General features: G+C 44.2%; 1 protein-coding gene across 5 annotated transcripts in view; it reads left to right on the top strand.

The window, feature by feature from the left end:
- The window catches only part of TNFAIP8 (TNF alpha induced protein 8), a 144,519-nt gene that overhangs the window by 69,106 nt on the left and 54,337 nt on the right, over window positions 1-21,076 (top strand). For 2 of the 5 annotated variants that reach the window (XM_086410737.1, XM_086410735.1), the window contains exon 3: window positions 2,789-3,205. The exons of the other annotated variants lie outside the window; for them this stretch is intronic. In XM_086410737.1, coding sequence (XP_086266863.1) covers window positions 3,193-3,205 — 13 coding nt within the window. In that variant the 5' untranslated portion in view covers window positions 2,789-3,192. The remainder of the gene's footprint in view (window positions 1-2,788; window positions 3,206-21,076) is intronic. 5 annotated transcript variants of the gene reach the window in all.

Below are 21,076 nucleotides of genomic sequence, written 5' to 3'. Positions count from 1 at the left end.
AATCGGCTTAACCTCTTTGAAATTGTGCTTGTCACCTGGTTTCTCTGGGCGTAGGGACAGTGAAATGATTGAAGTGATAGTGCCTTGCTGTGAGATGCCCAGATAACGTGGAGAGCGTGCGCACTCAAGAGGAGAAGCTGGTTTTCTGAAAGCCGCTGTCACGTGGTTGCAGATAGATGGAGGAGAAATACGAGATAAGACGCTCGCAGACTTCCCTAATGAAACGGCTTATGTACTGTCACTGCGAAGCTCTGGGGTGCATCCGTCACCAGCAATGCCACTCACGCTCCCGGGGTGGGGCCCGGGGTGTTGGGGTGCTGAGCAGTACCTTGCTTCAGCTGCAGAGCTAAGCTCACCAGAAAGATAGAGAACCATGCCTGCATCTGAGCACCAGTTGCCTTTGTAAGGCTGGATTGGACAGATTCCTCCGCCGCCAAGCCGTCATACTGTTTCTAGGGCTAGAAGCCACAGCTGCTGCTTCTTTTCCTGTCTCAGAGCACGGATGATGCTCCAGCGTTGGGTATCTGTCACAACTGTCGATCCTTAAATCTGTCGAGAATGTCCTGATTTCCTAGTTTTTCCTAGTTACAAGTCCTAGGGACGCATAGGAGAGTTGCCTTCTTATCTTCAAAGGCGACTGAAGTGGGTTAGATACTGTTACATAAGACTGTTCTCTGAATTTGAACTGCTCTATGAGCTCCCTGTGTTTAGCCTCTGTCTATAATTCTTCTTTCTTCCCAAATGAAGTTGGATGTGGGATGAGTAGAATTTAAAATTATAACTGCTGGGACTGCTTAAAAAGGGCAGACTTTTAATAGCTTTGAACATGTAAGTCCTGGGCATTCTGGTCTCACATAAAAGAGGAAGGAGGTCTCCTGACTTCCTGCCTTATCTGTAGCCCATCCAGATGTGTTACTTTCTTTTTGGCTGCACCATAGGGCTTGCATGATCTTAGTTCCCCAACCAGGGATCGATCCCCTGGCCCCAGCAGGGAAAGTGCCGAGTCCTAACCACTGAACCTCCAGGGGATTCCGTAGCTGTGTTGCTTTATATTCTCCTGTTGTTGGAGTGCTCTTTCCAAAATCAGGGATTGGTCCTCTGGGTGTGGAGGTGCCCAGTTGATGCACGAGACTCCAACGCTTGCAGCCCACTCTGCCCTTGCCTCTCATAGGTAGGACCGCATCACCGCCCCGGTCCCTGTGTTTGGAGCCCCGACTTGGGCTGCGGGCCCGTGCTGGCCGCTGTTTTCTGTGATGCTGCGCAGTTTTGCCTCCTGCTGTCCCTCCCGGCGGCTTCGCCATGTTGCTCCACCCTCTTCCCGCAGCAGTGGACAGAATGGTTCCTGGTAGGCATCTAGACATGCAGCTACCACCAAGGCCACATTGTAAGGAAATGTGAGAGCCTGGTTCCTGTGTTTAGATATAGCATTTCTGTCCTTTACATTTGGTAATTTACCCTTGACTTGACAGTGAATCAGAGTTTGGGACGTCTTTATGATTTAGAACCCTACATTTCCAGAAGGGGTTGTCTCTTGGCATCTTCTTTGACCCTTAATCCCTGTTGAAGTTGTCATAACATCAAGGGGCCAGTCAGAATTTAGAGAAGTAACACAAAGGAACACAAAAGGGTTTTCTAAAGTATAAACTTCAAACCTCTATGAGTTAGTCACGTGATAATTCAGGCTACAAAGAAATGTGTAATATATTAGTTGGTGTTGATTTGGTATTTTTTTCCGCCTCCTCCCTGAATTAATAGTAGGCATTTGGTTTTAATTCAGGTCAACAATAATGCTCATTGCTATTCTAGCAGTGACTATGTGTCAGACAATATGTTATTTGCGTCACATGGTTCTTTTTACATCTTGACAGCTGTTCTATGAAGTAGACAATATTATTTTCATTGGACAGAGAGCAAAATTGTTCAGAAGGTGAAGTAACTTGCAAGTCTACAAAACTAGGAAGTGGCATGGCTGAAATTTGAACCTGACCTAGCAGACTGTAAAGCATTTGTCCATTGCATTCCACTTGGTATGATTTCTGCTGTGTGCAGAAACAGGCTCAAAGCAGAGTGTTATTGCTGCAGAAGATAAGAATAAAGTCAAGAAACTTACCATGGAGTTGAAGATAAGATAGATCACCATAGACCACCTAAGGACAGCTGTGAGAAGATCCCAGAAAGGAAGCTCAGTTGAGGTGCTGTGGGGATTAAAGGAAGAGGCTGAGAGCCTAACACCCATTTGGGATCTTTAGAAAAAGGGATTCACAGAGGAGGTGCATGTGAAGTGGGTCTTGTGGGACTGGCCAAACCTTGCCTGGGGGGATGGATGAGGGAAGGACTTGTGGGTGATAATAACTGTCAAATGCCCAAGGTTAATAAATAAGCTTCTAAACAGACTATTAGAACATACATGTGCCTGTATCTCTATGTATGTACCTGTGCGTATTGCATGGGCATGGATGCAGGCATACATACATTCTGTATAAAGACCTCATATTCTCTTCAAAAGCAAAAGGCTAACGATTTTAAGTAGCAAAGTTGTCCGAACTCTGTTCTCTAGCTCTCCTGAGAACCAGAACACCTTTAAGCAACACTTACTATTAATAGACATTCATGTTTATACAGGCCAGGTAGGAATGAGTTTTTTTTTAAATTTTTTCCGGGCTTCTATGATTGGGGCTGCTCCTTTTTTTTTTTTTTTAAGTATCTGCTCCTCTTTTCTAGCATGTGGAAACATTAGACTTCCTGTTTCTGCTTGATTTTGAAACTGTCTCCCGTCCTCCTATCACAGGTAATCCCTGTGTCCCCGTGCAGTCGTAGCTTACGGGTAGCGAGTGCAGGCAACACCCAGTCCGTCCCTGCTGTGGACGTGAAGACCTCTCTGGATTCACAGTGAAAAGCTACACAATGCATTCCACTACAGCTGACGACACCCGGCTTCCAGAATAACAAGCAAGACAACTTTTAAGTGACTGTTGTTGACCAGTGTCTTCTGTGCATTGGTTTGGTATGCTTGTGGTTGGTTTTTTGAAAGGATGGGACAAATTCTTTGAATTATTCTCAAGGAAGACTCACTCCCTGAAGGCAGTACAGATGCCGTGGAAAAGACATCGGCAGGGTGGCTATGTATGTTCCTCTGGTCTATGTGACTGCTGAGACTCTGGGAAGCTGTCCTTCTGATTGATACGGGGGAAAATGCCGAAACTAGGTGAGTTAAAAAGTGCCCAGACTAATTTGGTTGTAACACCTTTGTCGGAATCGATGACTAAGCACCATGGTGTTGCTGTCTACAGGGAAATAACCTTTGGTCACAGCTTTCAAGTGGTTGTGTTCAGAAAAATCACTGCTTTTCTTTTGCAAGGACTCTGGGTGTGGAGGAGCGTTAGGAGACTAAGGGCTGTTTGAGGACTGTGGGTAGAAAAGATGGCATCTGGAGTTTGCGTGTAGACAGTTTTATCTCTAAATGGATGAAGGATTAAAATGCTTCAGAAATGGGGCTCTGAACCGATGGAGAACTTTTGCACATGAAATATCTCCTTCTCACAATTTCTGTGTGTTTGGTAACTCTCAGATGTCCCTGGATTCCAGTGATCTGATAGCGTCAGGAACACCTTGTAGAGACCTGCAAACCCAACAGTGTTTATTTGTGTTCTCCCATTATGTAGGGGTTTGTCAGAATATTGACACTGCCATTTCCTCTAACAGCCAGTAAGCAATTTGAACTCACAAACAAGGCCTTCTGTGCTTTAAAATACACCTTAGGCTTGTTTTTAGCCTTTCATAATACTTCTACAAGTAGATTTCATTTTATTTTTCAGGTAGATTGGAAAAGTTTTCAAAGATTGAAATACATAGAGTGTTTCAAAATAGCTTTAAAAGTTATATTGGTATTTACACATTCTTGTTCAAATCTAGACATCATATTTTGTTTTAGATAACTGAAATTTTTTGGCTCAGAAGACTTTCTGGACCTAAAATTGAATACTAGGAAGGAATTCAAACTTGGAAGACATAGATGAATGTTAACATATCTAGTGTCTTGACCCATGAATTGAACCTTTGGCAGCTATGCTATTTCATAGAGCCATGACTACTCCTGTTATATGGAGTGTGGTCACCTGCAGATCATATATGTAAAATGTACATTTGCCTTCCAGATGCCCGGAGCTGTGCATGTGATTCTCTGTCAACTTTATATATGTATATATATATACATTCTATCCAATATATAAAAATGGTTATGTGTCTGACTATATCACAGCACATATATACAGTTGGAATCAGAGCCAGGCTTGGTTGGGAAAGTTTTGTGGGAGAAGTGAGGTTTTTTTTGTTTTTTGGAGAGGGAGGTTGGGCTACGTAATGTATTAATACTTTGGCAGAAAGAAGCAGACATAACGATTCCAAGGCTGGAGTTAAATGCATTCATGATTAAGCACGAACCATTTAGGAGCAGATTGTAAATTACTGGTTGAAAATAGCCAAGCTAAAAGTGAAGAGGCAGCAAGGAGTAAGTGTGGAAAAGAACAGGATGGGTGTGTGGGAGCTTCTGTAGCCAATGTGGCTGGTAAATGTCAGCTTTGGATACCAGCACTCCAGACCATGCTGCCATCTAGTGGAACTGGCTGAAATCACTGCCTCTCCTCACTGCCGGTTAAATTAGAGAAGGCAATGGCACCCAACTCCAGTACTTTTGCCTGGAAAATCCCATGGATGGAGGAGCCTGGTAGGCTGCAGTCCATGGGGTCGCGAAAAGTCAGACACGACTGAGCAACTTTGCTTTCACTTTCATGCATTGGAGAAGGAAATGGCAACCCACTCCATTATTCTTGCCTGGAGAATCCCAGGGACGGGGGAGCCTGGTGGCTGCCGTCTATGGGGTCACACAGAGTCGGACACGACTGAAGTGACTTAGCATAGCGTAGCATCTTGACCGCAGAGAAGCTCACTTTTCTTCCCCCTGGGGATTTTAGGTGAAGAATTTGAGAAAGGAGATGGATACCACTATGCTCCCTCAAATGGTATTAATTTTGACTCTAGAAAATGAAGCTGAGTACCAGTATAAAGAGTTTCCCATAGACAATTTTAAAAGCTGTGATCTCTTTTTAAGATTAATTTTCACAGCAGTAAAGTTGCTTTACAATGTTGTGTTAGTTTCTGGTGTACAGCAAAGTGAATCAGCCATACATATACATATGTTCCCTCATTTTTGGATTTCCTTTCCATTTAGGTCACCTCAGAGCACTGAGTAGAGTTCCTTGTACTACGCAGTAGGTTCTCATTAGTTATCTGTTTAATACATGATACGGCGGAGGCTGTGGTCTTGCTGAGAGTGGTGTACATGGCCCTTCAGCTCAGAGTGTGGGACATGCAAGAAGCAGCCCTTGAGAGGGTCTACAGCTGGGTGAAAGCACACCCATGCAGCTTTGGGCTGCCTTGGTGTTTCACATACAGGGGCGACAGGGGAGAGCCCTCTGATTGTAGACACTGCAGCCCACAGACCTCAGAGCTGGCACAGAGCTGTTCTCTTCCTCCCCTCCCTTCCAGCCATCTGTTCAGAAAAACTTACTAAATTTCTTTTCTGCATCAGGGACCCTTCCAGGTACCAGGCATACACCAGTGAAAAAAGTAGAGAGAAATCCCTGCCCTTGGAGAACAGACATTCTCCTGGGAGAGATAGACAGTAAGATAAATAAGTTAAATATATAGTAGGTGGTGGGATACTACTAAATGCTAAGGAAGAAAAAAAAATTAAGCTGAATAGGAGGATAAAGATTGGGGGTGTGTGTAGGATTTGCAATTATGTGTCATCATAGAGAATGTGATATTAGACTCGCTTGAAAGTTGTGAGGAAGGCTTATGGGTGAATATCCTGGGGAAGAACATCCCAACCAGAGGGCAAGCATATGCAGAGGTCCTAATGGGCAATGGGCACAGTATTCCAGAAACAGCTAGAGTGCTGATAAGGAAAAGGACAGGAGATAAGACAGAGAGATGGTGAAGGGCCAGATTCGCTGGCATGCTGTGGACAATTAGGGGTTTCCCAGGTGGTGCTAGTGGTAAAGAGTCTGCCCACCAAAGCAGGAGATGCAGGTTGGGTCCCTGGGTCAGGAAGATCCTCTGGAGGAGGGCATGGCAATCCACTCCAGTGTTCTTGCCTGGGGAATCCCATGGACAGAGGAGCCTGGAGGGCTTCAGTCCACAGGGTCACAAAGAGTTGGACATGACTGAACCAACTTAGCACTCAGCACTCTGTGGACAATTATAATGAATTTTACTTTCACTAGCCATAAGATGAGAAGCTGCTTGATTTAGTCTAATATTTTCATTTTATGGATGAAATTTAGGACAAAGAAATCAAATCAGGTATCCGTGGGTATCCAGCATCATACTGCCAAAGCCGGGATGGGTACCTGCTTCCTAACAGCCCTGCCTGCCCAGGTCGGGTGCACAAGCATACATAGGCCCAGACTTCCAAGTGCAGTGGTCTATGAGGAAGCCAAGTGCTGTTGGCTCCTCGGGCAAGTGTTTGGTTGTTCCCACAGCATGAACTACCTACCTATAGAGGACCCACAGCAAACACAAGAAAGGAGCAGGCCTCTTAACTCAGAAGAGTCCTCTGCTAAAAATGTCTGAGTGTAGAGAGAAATCCTTCAGATTTTCCCAGTGGTTAAACTCAAGAATCTACAATCTTGTAAAGCTTCCCTGTGTTCATTTCTAAGTAATTGGATAGAGTTAAGAGATGATTTCTGTATTCCCAAGTGTTTGATCCCAGTTCTCAGTATCACTGCTCACCATAAAAGTTAGTAAGATTGAATATCATATTACCTAAAATGAATTTGAAAACAGGATTACCCGCTGAAGAGAGCGTGAATGGTTATCATCAAATACAGTCTGACTTGAACTAATTTTGCCTAACATTCTTGCTTTGCTATGAGCTAATTCAAACCTTTCCCCTCCCTCTTCTTCGATCTCCTTTAGATCTCATGACAGTTGTCCTCTGGATGCTGGCCAAGTCCTCCAATCACGCTTTCTGATGAAGGTTGGGCCAGTGCTGAGTCTAGAGGACAGTGGCCTTGTGCTGTTGTCTGCGTCATTCTTGTGTCCTTCACCACACGTGGCCTGTATCTTGTGCACGGAACGTGAGGTCTTGCATAAGGTTGTGCCATCTTGTGGAGGGAACCAATTCCTCCCTAACTCTGTCCCCCTTCTTTCATTTCTTTCCTTCTAAAACGAAGCTCCCGTTACAGGTAGTGTGAAATTCATAGCACCATCTTCTTCTGCATTTGTGTTTGTTTGCGTAGTGCTTTCTCTTTCACTTTGTCTCTCTCTTTTTGCCAAACATGGTAATTTCATAACTTGTGTATGTTGTCGGTCAATGAGCATGCTCCTCATTCACTGCCTAGAATTTTATATCCATTATGGTTCTTCTTGTGTGAAAAAGGAACCCTAGTTTAGACTGGCTCATAACAAAGTGGATTTTTTATTAGCTACATACTAGAATGAGATTTGTCTAGAACGCACTATTTTTTTTCCCAATCTGCCTCCTGTGGTTGGGTCTCATCCTCAGCTGACTTCTCTCATGCTGGTTAAATGTCCTCAGCAATCCTAACTGCGTGCCCGCAATCCACTGTCCAGAAGCAGAGAGAACTGGCTTTTGGAAATTCTATCAGAGTGACTTTTCCCAGAAGCCCCCAGCATATGTGTGATGTCTCACTGACCCAAACTGAGCCAGGTACCCAATCTTAAACCAGTTTATCGACTAAGAAATGTGCTGTGTTGACTGACTGTAGGCTTGGGTTGCCTAAACCAGTCTTTTTGTGGTGAGGGGGATGGGATCACTAGACTGGGTGGAAATGGTCAGGGCTGAACCTGAGAGCTGGGGGCTGGGGTCAGTTTCTCCCTCAAACAGCATGCTGCTCCACAAGAATGGAGGGATGGAAGTGATGGCGAGTCAGCCACGGTGTCTCCTACACAGGCTTCCTTTCACTGTGTTTTTTATTTTTTCCCCGTTGCTTCCTATTTGGTGACTGGCTGTGGTCTAATACAGCAAATGGAGCCCTGCATATTGGCTTGCCAACCTCTTCCCCTCCCCAGTGACAAATGACATAGATGCTCTCAGGGAGAGCAAGGATGCAGACTTCATGAACCATAACAGCACTGCAGCTCAGAGAGGGAAGATCTCACCCCCAGACGTGGTCTAGTAAACACTGAACAGTAAGAATAAGAACAGACAAAATTAATTACAGGCAGCCCTTCAACCTATAGTAATTATAGGCCCCCTCAGGACACTGGAGTCCAATATAAATTAAAAAAAAAATCAATGTAATGCACTTTTGTGCATCATGTACACGCCCATGAAAATATTTCATGAAAGCCCCTCAAAATTAATTGCTGTTGTTACCATCTTTTAAATAGCTGATTTATATTTCATGATGTATATTTTGTTCATCTGTTCCTCCTTAGGGATATTCTTTTGCCACTATAAACCATGTGTCAATACATGTTTGAATAAATATCAGATCAGATCAGATCAGATCAGTTGCTCAGTCGTGTCTGACTCTTTGCGACCCCATGAATCGCAGCACGCCAGGCCTCCCTGACCATCACCAACTCCCGGAGTTCACTGAGACTCACATCCATCGAGTCAGTGATGCCATCCAGCCATCTCATCCTCTGTCGTCCCCTTCTCCTCTTGCCCCCAATCCCTCCCAGCATCAGAGTCTTTTCCAATGAGTCAACTCTTTGCATGAGGTGGCCAAAGTACTGGAGTTTTAGCTTTAGCATCATTCCTTCCAAAGAAATCCCAGGGCTGATCTCCTTCAGAATGGACTGGTTGGATCTCCTTGCAGTCCGAGGGACTCTCAAGAGTCTTCTCCAACACCACAGTTCAAAAGCATCAATTCTTCGGCGCTCAGCCTTCTTCACAGTCCAACTCTCACATCCATACATGACCACAGGAAAAACCATAGCCTTGACTAGACGAACCTTTGTTGGCAAAGTAATGTCTCTGCTTTTTAATATGCTATCTAGGTTAGTCATAACTTTCCTTCCGAGGAGTAAGTGTCTTTTAATTTCATGGCTGCAGTCACCATCTGCAGTGATTTTGGAGCCCCCAAAAATAAAGTCTGACACTGTTTCCACTGTTTCCCCATCTATTTCCCATGAAGTGATGGGACCGGATGCCATGATCTTCGTTTTCTGAATGTTGAGCTTTAAGCCAACTTTTTCACTCTCCATTTTCACTTTCATCAAGAGGCTTTTGAGTTCTTCTTCACTTTCTGCCATAAGGGTGGTGTCATCTGCATATCTGATGTTATCGATATTTCTCCCAGCAGTCTTGATTCCAGCTTGTGTTTCTTCCAGCCCAGCGTTTCTCATGATGTACTCTGCATATAAGTTAAATAAACAGGGTGACAATATACAGCCTTGACGTACTCCTTTTCCTATTTGGAACCAGTCTGTTGTTCCATGTCCAATTCTAACTGTTGCTTCCTGACCTACATACACATTTCTCAAGACGCAGATCAGGTGGTCTGGTATTCCCATCTCTTTCAGAATTTTCCACAGTTGATTGTGATCCACACAGTCAAAGGCTTTGGCATAGTCAATAAAGCAGAAATAGATGTTTTTCTGGAACTCTCTTGCTTTTTCCATGATCCAGTGGATATTGGCAATTTGATCTCTGGTTCCTCTGCCTTTTCTAAAACCAGCTTGAATAAATATATTAATACTTAAAAAAAAAAGCAGTGTAGTAAATCCGTATGTTCCTGTAAAGAATACCCTTACACTTTTCAGATAGGAGCTTAATTGTCATATTTGATTAGTTTATCTATTTTAATTGATATTACTGGGCTCCGAATAATGTACAGACTTTGAAGCTGCACTCAAGTAAACAAAACAGGGCAATTGGTTATAAGGAGTTTCATTTAGTTTACTCTAGATGAGAGCTCTAGGAGAATGGCTGTCTAGGGCAGGTTATGGGACTGGGGCAACATTCAGAGGGCTCTTGAGAGAGTGAAAGTCATGGTGATGTAGAGCAAACACCACTTTTGTGATGAGTAAATTGGATTAAAAGAGGTACTAGTTTGTCTTTGTAGATGAGCTCTGTGGCTAGGGTATAGCATTCCACTCCCCAACCAGCCGGTATTCCCTGCCGTATCCCCAAGGGAATCTATGCACAGAGGGCCTATCAAAGCAGGGGAACCCCTTTATTACCAGAGAGCTTTGACCGAAACCCTACTGATGACCTCGAACTAGGCTGCCCACATGGGTCACAGAAATCAGTCCAGGAACCCTGGGCTGGGCTGCAGAAGGACACGGAGGCTGCCTCGAGGGGCTGATCACAGAAAGGACACCCCCACAGTGAAGGTCTCAGAGATCTACGTTCTAGTCCTTTTTAAGTTGCTTGTGTGATGAGCCTTTGGACTGGTCATATCAACTTACTGGACCTAATTTCTCATTTGTGACGAAGTTTGAGGAATGAGGAGATTGAGAGGTCCTCAAAGGCTTTTTGGAGCACTAGCTTTCTGATTCTTGGATTCTATGCCTGGGAAGTGTCATGTGGAACTGAGGTGAGTTTAGGCGTGAGGACCTAACTCCTCTTTGCCTGCACTTGCAGACAGACAAGGGAAGGCACAGTTTCTGTATTACATGCGATGAATGTCTTAAATAGCCACCAAGTGGCTTGACTGGCTGAGTGCCGGGTGTGAATTGCTCCAAATTGAGTGTTGTTCGTTGGATCCTACAGATGCTGCGGTATAGCCACAGCTCACTGAATAGTGGGATTGTTTCCTGTGCCAAGCCAGGCTTGGATTTTGGCTGCCAGGCTTGTCTTCTGGGACATCCAGATGTCAGGGATCTTGTGGGAGCAGTGAGAACAGACGGTGACTCGTGGCAGATGCTTCTCTTCTAAAGTGGTTTCAAAGCCGTGGTCACGTGGCTTATCCTGGGATGAGTGAGCCCCACTTGTGTTCCAGTCTCCTGTTTTGTTAAGAGTCTGATTGCAAGGGGTGCTGCACACTGTTGTGGTTTATTGATTTTTAGTGATCCTGTTACTCAATAACCCCTGCATGCTCTGCTCTGAAATCTTAAGCCCTGAGCTCTGCCTTAGTAGGACAGGTAGTTTGTTTTTAACATCAGTCTGTATAAACCGGTGGTCCCAAACTCTACAAGAACTAGGCAAGAAATATTAAGTAGTGCTTTATATGGGCTTCCCAGGTGGCATTAGTGCTAAATGTAAGAGACTATGAGACACAGATTCGATCCCTGGGTGGGGAAGATTCCCTGGAGAAGGGCATGGCAACACACTCCAGGATTCTTGCCTGGAGAATCCCACGGACAGAGGAGCCTGGTGGGCTATAGTCCATGGGATCTCACAGTGTCGGACACAACTAAAGCGACTTAGTACACATACACTCAGCTGGTAAAGAATCCGCCTGCTGTGTGGGAGACCTGAGTTCGATCCCTCGGTTGGGAAGATCCCCTGGAGAAGGGAAAGGCTATCCACTCCAGTATTCTGGCCTGGAGAATTCCATGGACCATATAGTCCACGGGGTTGCAAAGAGTCGAGCACTACTGAGCTACTTTCACTTTCATACATGCACATTCAGTGCTTTATATGAACACTTGGAAATCTTGAGGCCTGTGGCAGACTTGCAGAGAACAGTTCTTATCTAAAGACATTAAAATTCAGATGAAAAACTTACGTGACCCAAGAAGACTGTGAGTTGGATTCAGTCCTAAGGCTACCAGTTTGTGATTCTTGTGCTGTAGGCCACCTAGCTTCAAATTTGCTGAGCTTCAGAGAGGCCAGATTTTCTTGATGTGAGCCTTGTGTATTTTTGTTTTTGTAGTAGACTTTACCTTTTTACCTTAGATTAGAAAACTGACTATCACTGGAGTAAAGTGGGCCACCATGATTTTTACCCGCAAATTGCACATACTCCAAAAGAAATCATGTCCCTGACAAAAAGAATTTCTTTCGTTCAGTAGCCTTGGGAGACTGAATCAATTTAGAGAAGCAGAGGTGGAAATCTCAGTCAAAACAATTCTGAATGTTTTACCTCATAAGAAGAATTTGTATCACTAAAGGTAAGGAACCCTAGGCATTTGAAAGTCATACACCTGTCTGGCAAGTTGTCTGCTGGGTTTTACTCCTCTTTGCCTTTTCCTGTTATGAGGCAGGCAGGAGGTTAGTGAGCTGGGTGGGGTTGAGGGTGGGATCAACTTGCATTCGACTCTTTTCCCAACCCTCCAAGCCTCCCCACACTCTTAACTTCTGCATTCCTGCTACCATTTGGGATGCCCTGTGAAGGAAGAGAGAAATTGGTGAATTCATTTACTTTTTTTTTTCGCCACACCATGCAGCATGCAGAACTTCCCTGACCAGGGATCAAAGCCATGCCTCCTGCAGTGGAAGCACAGAGTATTAACCACTGGACGACCAGGGAAGTCCTTCATTTACTTTTAGATATTGGTCATCCACAGGCCTTTCCTCCAAGGGATGCTTGTATTTTTAAAAGAACTTGAATGGTAGAACAGAAAACAGGGCAAAGTTTAGCGCAAAGTACCGCCTCTGTAATGAGAGTGTTTCCTGTAATGCTAAGAACATAATTTGGGGCTTGGGAGCCTCCCAGGCGCCTTAGAGGTAACATTTTATGTTGCCCTGCTTCAGGTAAGACCTGCTGGGTTAGCATCAACCACTGAGCCTGAAGAGGGGGGTTTGACTTTATTCTTTTTTATTTGTATAATTGAAACTTGTGTGAGAGTCCATGCAAATTATTGCAAATGTGTTTTTGTAAGAGATTGATGGCACCCTGCTTCCCTGTGTCTGGTATTGGCCAATGGGAGACTATGTGACTTTAAATATTCCTTCAGCAAAACCACTGAAATCAAGTTGTGCTAAAACTGTGTTCTTCTGATAGTGTTTTCTCCTCAGAGTACTCTCCCCACTTACTTTTTTCAGTGGGGTTCCATAAGTGAATAGTCCACCAATCCTTCCTCTCCTACCTTACATGCATGCGTGCATGCTAAGGCACTTCAGTTGTGTCTGACTCTTTGTGACCTTGTGGACTTTAGCCCACCAGGCTCCTCTGTCCATGGGATTCTCCAGGCAAGAATACTGGAGTGGGTAGCCATTTCCTTCTCCAGGGGATCTTCCCAACCCAGGGATCAAACCCACATCTCTTATGTCTGCTGCATTGACAGGTGGGTTCTTTACCACTGGCACCACCTAGGAAGCCTCTCTACTACCTTAACACCAGTTTATTCTGCAAGGCCTTGCAATTTGGCTTTTATCTCTAGTTCTGTTACTAAATAGTCTTTCTCAAAGATCCCAGTAACCAAATGATTATCATATCCATTGGTCTTCTCTTTAACCTTCCTTTCTGACCCTTTATTCTTGCCTCTGTAGACCGTTACACATGCTGTTAGCTCTACCTAGAACTGTCCCTCCTTCTCTCTCCTGACCTCCCTTTCTTTGGCTAATTCTTTGACCTTCAGATCTTAGTTTAGAAATCACTTCTCTCAGGAAGCCTTCCTTGATGACTCCCTCCTCCAGGTCCAATCTAGGTATTTGTCCTTTGAGTCCTCATAGCACCCGTGCTTGTGTGCTATTCACTTGTCCTACTGTATTTTAAGTAGTGCTCTCCCGTCGGTACTCCCCTCTCCACTGTACTGTGGGCTCTGTGAGAGCAGGTACCATGGTGGTTTTATCTACACCGTTTACCTTATACCTAAACGTGGTAGATGCTCAAAAAATATCTGTGGCATGAAGAACTGCAGAAATGCAGATGACGTCTGAACAGCAAAGTCTACAGCTTCCTCTAGAATAGATGATGAACCCCTGATTTTCTTTATCACTCTTTGGTTCCTCCCTATGTCCCTGGACCTCCAATTAGAAGATGTAGAGGACTTGTTGGATGCCTTCAATAAAATGTGGCATCTGACCCTGAAGAAGAAGAGAGGTGTCAGGAAATCCTTATCAATCCCATTTAGCCACTCATGACCAGGCAGCAACTCTCTGTGTTGTCTATGGTGAACAAGTCATGGCTACCTGTTGTTGAAACTAGTGGAAAGAATGAGTTTTAAGGATTCTGACCACCAGCAGAATGGGAAACATGTTTTTCAGGAGACCAGGCAAGTTGGTTGTGATGATTTTATCATCAGCATGAAGGAAGAACTTAATGTCTGATTGGCAACAGTAGAGAAACACAGACTAAGAGAGGAACTGATAAGTATTATATAGATGGTATTGTACTTTCCAGGTTATTTAAGAAATTTTCAAGATCATTTTAACTATTTGCAATTTCATGTTACTGATTTTAGAACCCAGTGTCCCTCCTCTCACCTCTGAACACATTATTCTCCTATATTCAGAGCATCACATCTGTGTGTAGATCTGTGTGTTGGGACGGGCTTTCTAGAGCAATTAAAAAGAATGTGAAATCTTGATCACATGTTTCTTCTTGTCTCTTGAAATTGGGTAAGAATTGTTGACCAGGTATAAAGACCATGAAAAAAACACAGATTTATGAGGGAAAGTTTAGTGAAAAAATGTAGGCTCTTATCTGTATTACAGAAGAGTGTGATTAACACTAGTTGATTTTTTAGAAAAAAAAAATAAAGTATGTTCCATACCCTTCGTTCCATGAAGAGGAGGGATCCTATGCAATCTGTTGTAGACATTGTGCCATCAAAGGCTCTGAGAGCTGAAGGAGCAGCAGCACTCCCCGAAGAGCCTTGGTCATCTGGGGAACCGGTCTGGTAGAAGAACGCATCCCCACTTTGGTTGTCCTGCTCAGACCTCAGACTCAGGTGTGTGAGTGGAGACACCTTGCCCACTATCACACCTGTTCCGCCTCTGGACTCCTTGCTGTTCACGTCTGGCTCCCTCTTCCTCCAAGTCAGGCAGGCTCTGAACCTCTGAATCATCTCTGCTGTCTGATCTCTCTATATCTTTCTTCTCTGGGGGCACATGGCCTATTTGCCTTGAATTATAATGATTTGTGCTCTGCTCATTTAGACACATCCTAGGATGGAGAAAAGTAGCCTGGGATGAGGTCAGAGGACCCTCATTCCAGTCTCATTTCACATTCAGTCCCAGCTAAGTGACCTAGGGCCAGCTGCTTCCTTTCTTTGAGGATCTGTGTCCTCATGGTTGGATAGCATCACTGACTCAATGGACATGAACTTGGGCAGAGTCTGGGACATAGTGAGGGACAGGGAAGCCTGGCATGTTGCAGTCCATGGGGTTGGGCAGACTCTGGGAGATGGTTAGGAATAGGGAGGCCTGGCATGCTGCAGTCCATGGGGTTGGGCAGACTCTGGGAGGTGGTTAGGGATAGGGAGGCCTGGCATGCTGCAGTCCATGGGGTTGGGCAGACTCTGGGAGATGGTTAGGGATAGGGAGGCCTGGCATGCTGCAGTCCGTGGGGTCACAAAGAGTCAGACATGACTTGGCAACTGAACAACAACAACGACATCTTCATCAGAAGATTCCTTCCTTACAGGATTATTATGAGGATCAACGACGATGTATGCAGAAGCACTTCAAGAACTAGAAAATCTCACCCTCCTGAGGTGCAGTAAGAGCAGAGATGCTCTGTCATGTGCATGGCATAATACCTAGCACACTGTAGGTGCTTGATAAACTACACTTATTAGCTATGATATCAAGAAATAAGCTTCATTTAAACACATAAATTGCTTGCTACTAAACTGCATTGCTGGTTCCGAATGTGGGTCTATGGCCAAGGAGGACATACTCTCCTTCTGGTTCACGTAACAGGATATTTGGAACCACCAAGGTGCTGCCTTTTCATTCATGGGTGAGTTTGATCCATTAAGAAAACAGGTGACAAAATTAATTACATATTGTGCAACCATGGATCCCAAATTTGCCTTAGAAAAACGTAGCGTGTTGTAAATGCAAACAGCCTCTGAGGGAAAGCTTGTTCCTAAGAGGCTTGCTTAATAGAATGTTGATTGCCTGCGAGGAGTTCATGCCTTGAGTAAAAGGTGTCTGGAATTTCCATCTGACTTTATTAGTATATATATTCAGGTGGCCCAGTGCCGGATGTTAGTTCTTAAAGGAAACAGTGTTCCCACTCTGAAGAAGGTAAGGCCACTGCTCTTTGCAAGTGGGCAGCTTCTGCTTGTACCTTGCTGGCCCTGGAAATTCCATCACTTGAAGTGGAATTTTGTTCAATCCATCTTATTCGTGGCTCCAAGGACAACTGTGGTGGGTTTGATAGGGGGTTAGTGAGGTTGCCTCTGTAAAGATAAGAACAATCCATTAGTTGAAGCCTACACTCCAGTGGCTTCTACTGGGGCTGTTTGCATTTGCTCAGCACTCTCTGTTTATGAGAATGTTAAGAGGAAGTGCATCCATTCTGTGTATGTTGTAAAATAGAAGGCTTGCAGCTGTCAGAATTATTTTCTTCTTGGCTCCTTATCTGGTAGAGTTTTGGATTGTTGCAGATTATCAGCCTCAGTTCTCCAGATGCAATGCAAATTTTCTTGTTTTCTGTCTTTGAAGATAACAGATATTTATGTACACAGTTCCTTGTAATATACTTTCAGGATGAGGAGAAATTAGGCTTATTCCTATATGTTGTCATAATTCAATATTATGAAATGAGTAAATGATTGTTTTATTAGTTGTATAGTGCATTCATAGAATCCAACATATTCTACTCTCTAGAAAGGGGAAAAAAAAAAAAGCCCACAAGATACAATCTTCTGTTCCAAATAGCTTACAAATCTGCCTCAGAGACAACGAACATCGATTTTGTGTTAGAAGTTCACAGTGAAAGTGAAGTGCACTGGGCACTCCTACTGAAGCTTTATGGGGGGATTGAGACCTGAGCTAGGGTTTGGGGTAAAAAAAAAAACAAAACAGTGTAACAGAGCAGAAACAGTAGACCTGAAGCCTTGTTCCAGCAGCATGGCTGCACACGATGTCATGATGTGTCTTAAGCTTTGTTTCCAGTAATTTCCAGTTAATGAAAACAAGTGTCAGAGTTTCTGAATGATTACTTACTTTTTGAATCATTCATATCTATTTGTGTCTATGCTAAGTCACTTCAGTCGAGTCCGACTCTGTGCGACCCCATAGATGGCAGCCCACCAGGCTCCCCCGTCCCTGGGATTCTCCAGGCAAGAACAATGGAGTGGGCTGCCATTTCCTTCTCCAATGCATGAAAGTGAAAAGTGAAAGTGAAGTCGCTCAGTCGTGTCCAACTCTTAGCGACCCCATGGATTGCAGCCTAATAGGCTCCTCCGTCCATGGGATTTTCCAAGCAAGAGTGCTGGAGTGGGGTGCCATTTATGTCTAGGGGACGGTACTCAGGATTTTGCCTCTAGCAGCGTCATTTCCACTCACTTGCTTCGCCAGTGCTTTCTTTGTGAGAGAGAGGTCAGTGCTCCAGCTGTATCCTGGGGCACCTGGCTCATAGCCTGCTTAGCTCAGCTGCCTTCACGGGGCAGGGACTGTGGCAGGTACGAAGTATTGTATTTCTAGCCTCAGTGGGCATTTGAATTTTCAACCCATGGTCTCATTTAAGAGAGACCAGCTTGAGTCTGTCAGATAATACTAGTTGGAGATGACAGACTAACAGCTGTGGGAACAGAGTGGGAAAAGGCCTCTTCAGGAAACATTTAGATGGTGGGACTTAGTGAAATGAGAAATAAGAGAACAGTAAAAAGGAAGAAAGAAGAGAGACTTCCACAGAGGTCCAGCGGTTAACACCTGCCAGTGTTAAGATCCCACATGCCATGGGGCAACGAAGCCCAAGCTCCACAACTGCTGAGCCTGTGTGTTCTAGAGCCCGGGCTCTGCAGAGAAGCTACTGCAGTGAGAAGTCCAGGCACTACAGCTGGAGTGCTGTACACTCGCCACAACTAAAGAAACTTCATGCGTGCTGCATGAAGACACAGCACAGCCAAAAATAAATGAATAAATACTTTTTTAAAAAAAGAAAGAAGGGGCCACAGTGCAGCATAAGCCACTGATAGTCATAAGTGTCTAGCTACCATTGTCTAAGTAAGAACAAATGTAATATTCTGAAGAAAACCAAGATGCTGGGGGTAGGGAAGGGATCTATCTGTATCTTCAAGTATAAGGATTCTCCCTAGATGAGTGTCCTTCCAAGGTGAGCCTAAGGAACCTTCCAGGCAGACAGGTGCTGAGGGCAGCTAGAAACACATAGGTGGGAGCAAAGGTTCCCAACAGCTTCACTCGCGGAACCCACAGTGTCTCAGGAATTTTTTCATGTCATTCCCAGGACACAAGAGGTACATGACAGTTTCACTTGTGACGTGTTAGGTCCCGATAACTTAACAAGTATTCATGTACTAATAACTTTGTAGGCATGTGAAAATATACATAGATTGAAATTTCAAAAATAATATTTTTATTTCGTTCTCTACCAGTTACTTACTGATGGAATGGGTGCATCTGTTGGGCCTTGCATGTTTCAGTCAGGAGATAAACCACATGATAATTAGAGTAGGAACGTGTGATATAAAGAAATGCTAGCTGATGAAACAGTATGGCAGCTCCTAAAAACTTAAAAGTAGAATTACCATCTTCTTGTTTATTCGTGCCTTGACTGTTTGTGACCCTATGGACTGTAGCCTGCCAGGCCCCTCTGTCCATGGGATTTCCCAGGCAAGATTACTGCAGTGGGTTGCCATTTCCTTCTCCAGGGTATCTTCCCGATCCAGGGATCGAACCCGCATCTCCTGCTTGGCAGGCGGATTCTTTACCACTTAGCTGCCGTTATGACAAACAATTTCCACTTCTGGATGTGTACCCAAAAGGATGGAAAGCAGAGACTTGAGCATGTATTTGTATACCCATATTTATAGCAGCATTATTCACAATAGCCAAAAGGTAGAAGCAATCCAAGTGTCCATTGATGGTTGAAAGGAAGAAACAAATCATGGTATATACACACAATGGAGTATCATTCAGTTTTAAAAACGAAGGAAATTCTGACACATGCTCCAACATGGATGAATCTTGAGGATATTAGTGAAATAAACCAGTCACAGAAAAGACAAATACTGTGTAATTCCATGTATATGGAGTACCTAGAGTAGTCAGATTCAGAAAGAAAACACAGGATGATGATTGCCAAGGGCTGAGGAGAGGGGAGAATGGGGAGTGTTTAATGAGTACAGAGTGTCCATTTCCAAGATGAAAAGCATTCTGGAGATGGATGGTGGTGAGACTGGGACAACAAAGTATGTGTACTTAATTCTATTGATCTGTATAGCTAAAAAGTGATCAAGATGGTGGTACTTTTATATGATGTGCATTTTACCACAATTGAAAATACTAATAAAAAAAAGTTAAATAAATATTAATTTTGCTGAGGGCTGGCTGTTAGGAAGAGAACTCTAAAGAATAGGGGAATAGCAAATATAAAAAGCAGCCCCTTCCTGTGGGCTTGAAACAGGGTACCAAACCCAAACTTCCTCTCTCTCCTACTCTAGACCTTGTTGGAGAGAAGGTGGCTGGCCTGGCTCCTTGAGTGGCAGAGAAGTCACAGCACTGCTGTGCAGGTAGAACTTGCTGGAAATCTGTCCTCTAGGATGCTGTGGAAATCTGTTCATGGGGAGGTTTTTCACTGAAGGTGCTCTGCCACAAAACCTCCTACGGGGGATGCCAGCAGAAGCTGCTGGAGGCTGGTTGTTGCTGACCACCACGTACAGCAGGAGCCAGTTTTTGAAGAAGGTGCCTGCATTACAGGAACTGGGGGCTGGAGAAGTCATGAGTGCTTGTGGCAGCTTGCAGCCAGAGCACACCAGAACCAGGAAGCAAAAGCTCTTCTTCCTGTAATGTCTCTCCATGATGACACTCCAGTGACAAAGCTTAGGATAGCACCAGCTGGCAAAATAAAAAATATTTAAAGTCTCATCTTTATTTTTTCAGAGCAGGTAAGGTGGCTCAGTGGTAAAGAATCCACCTGCCAATCCAGGAGATACAGGAGACCCAGATTTGATCCCAGGGTCAGGAAGATCCCCTGATGGTGGAAATAGCAGCCCACTCCGGTTGGAGATTCTCCCATTGCCTGGAGAATCCCATGGACAGAGGAGCCTGGTGGGCTATGGTCCATGGGATCCCAAACAGTCAGACAGAACTGAGCGTGCACGTGTGAATGAAAGGTGAATTGGAGCCGTGAGACAATAAATTGATAACTGGCCACCTCATAACTTCTTAAAATCAAATTGAAATCAAATTGGATCCACTACCCTCATTTCTTCTTTCATGTTACTTTTCAGATAATATTTGCTTTTTAGTATAGCAACTGCCAACAACCTAGCTTTGCACAGAAATGACATCAAAAGAAATGTATTACAGTCTAATGTTATGCAATGAACTGGCTTGAACTAGTAGTTTACACAGTGTCTGAGAGACATTGAATAACACTGTGTCTTCCTCAAAAATTTAAAGTACCCTGTAACACCCCTGTGAGTTAGCTGCAGTGCTCTCAGGTACCATGGCACAATTTGAAGATCTCAGGGCTAAAAAGTGAGACTCTTTAGCCAACTCTGGCCACATCGCTCTCATATATGAGAATCTAAGGTACTGATGTGCTTAAGAGTACAGAAGAGTCATGGGTAGTGTAAAAATTGTACAGGGTCAGTATTACTTCAGAAGATCTTTCAGCAAGTTACCAGATTGGCGAATAGCATACTGTCTTCCAGTAAGTATAGGACTTACAGTAAGTGTTTCCTCTAGCATTGGAGCAGGTTCCTGTTTCTTGAGAACTGGATGAAATAGTTGCCTTGTCTTCCGAGGCTCTTTGACATGAAAAAATCCATAGCTGTAGCTACAGCAGTCATCATCAACATGCATAAGATGCTCATAGTGTAAGAGGCAATGCTGAGACAAGGCTCAGGGAGGGAACAGCAAAGTCCTAGCTCTATCCCATGCTTACTCTGCAGCAAAAATCACTTACTGGTGGCTGATGCACCATTTAGGTTGTTATTTCCTCTCTTCATCTGTCTGTTTTAGGCTGATGGTACAGAGTTGAAATTGAGAAAGTTGAATGCCATTCAAGAGGAC

The sequence above is a fragment of the Bos grunniens genome, chromosome 7 (genome assembly GCF_055505025.1).
Source record: "Bos grunniens cultivar Pamir isolate PY7600 chromosome 7, Bosgru_T2T1.0, whole genome shotgun sequence".
NCBI classification, from domain to species: Eukaryota; Metazoa; Chordata; class Mammalia; order Artiodactyla; family Bovidae; genus Bos; species Bos grunniens.
Note: the sequence above shows the minus strand (reverse complement) of the source record. Positions and strands in the feature narration are given on the sequence as shown.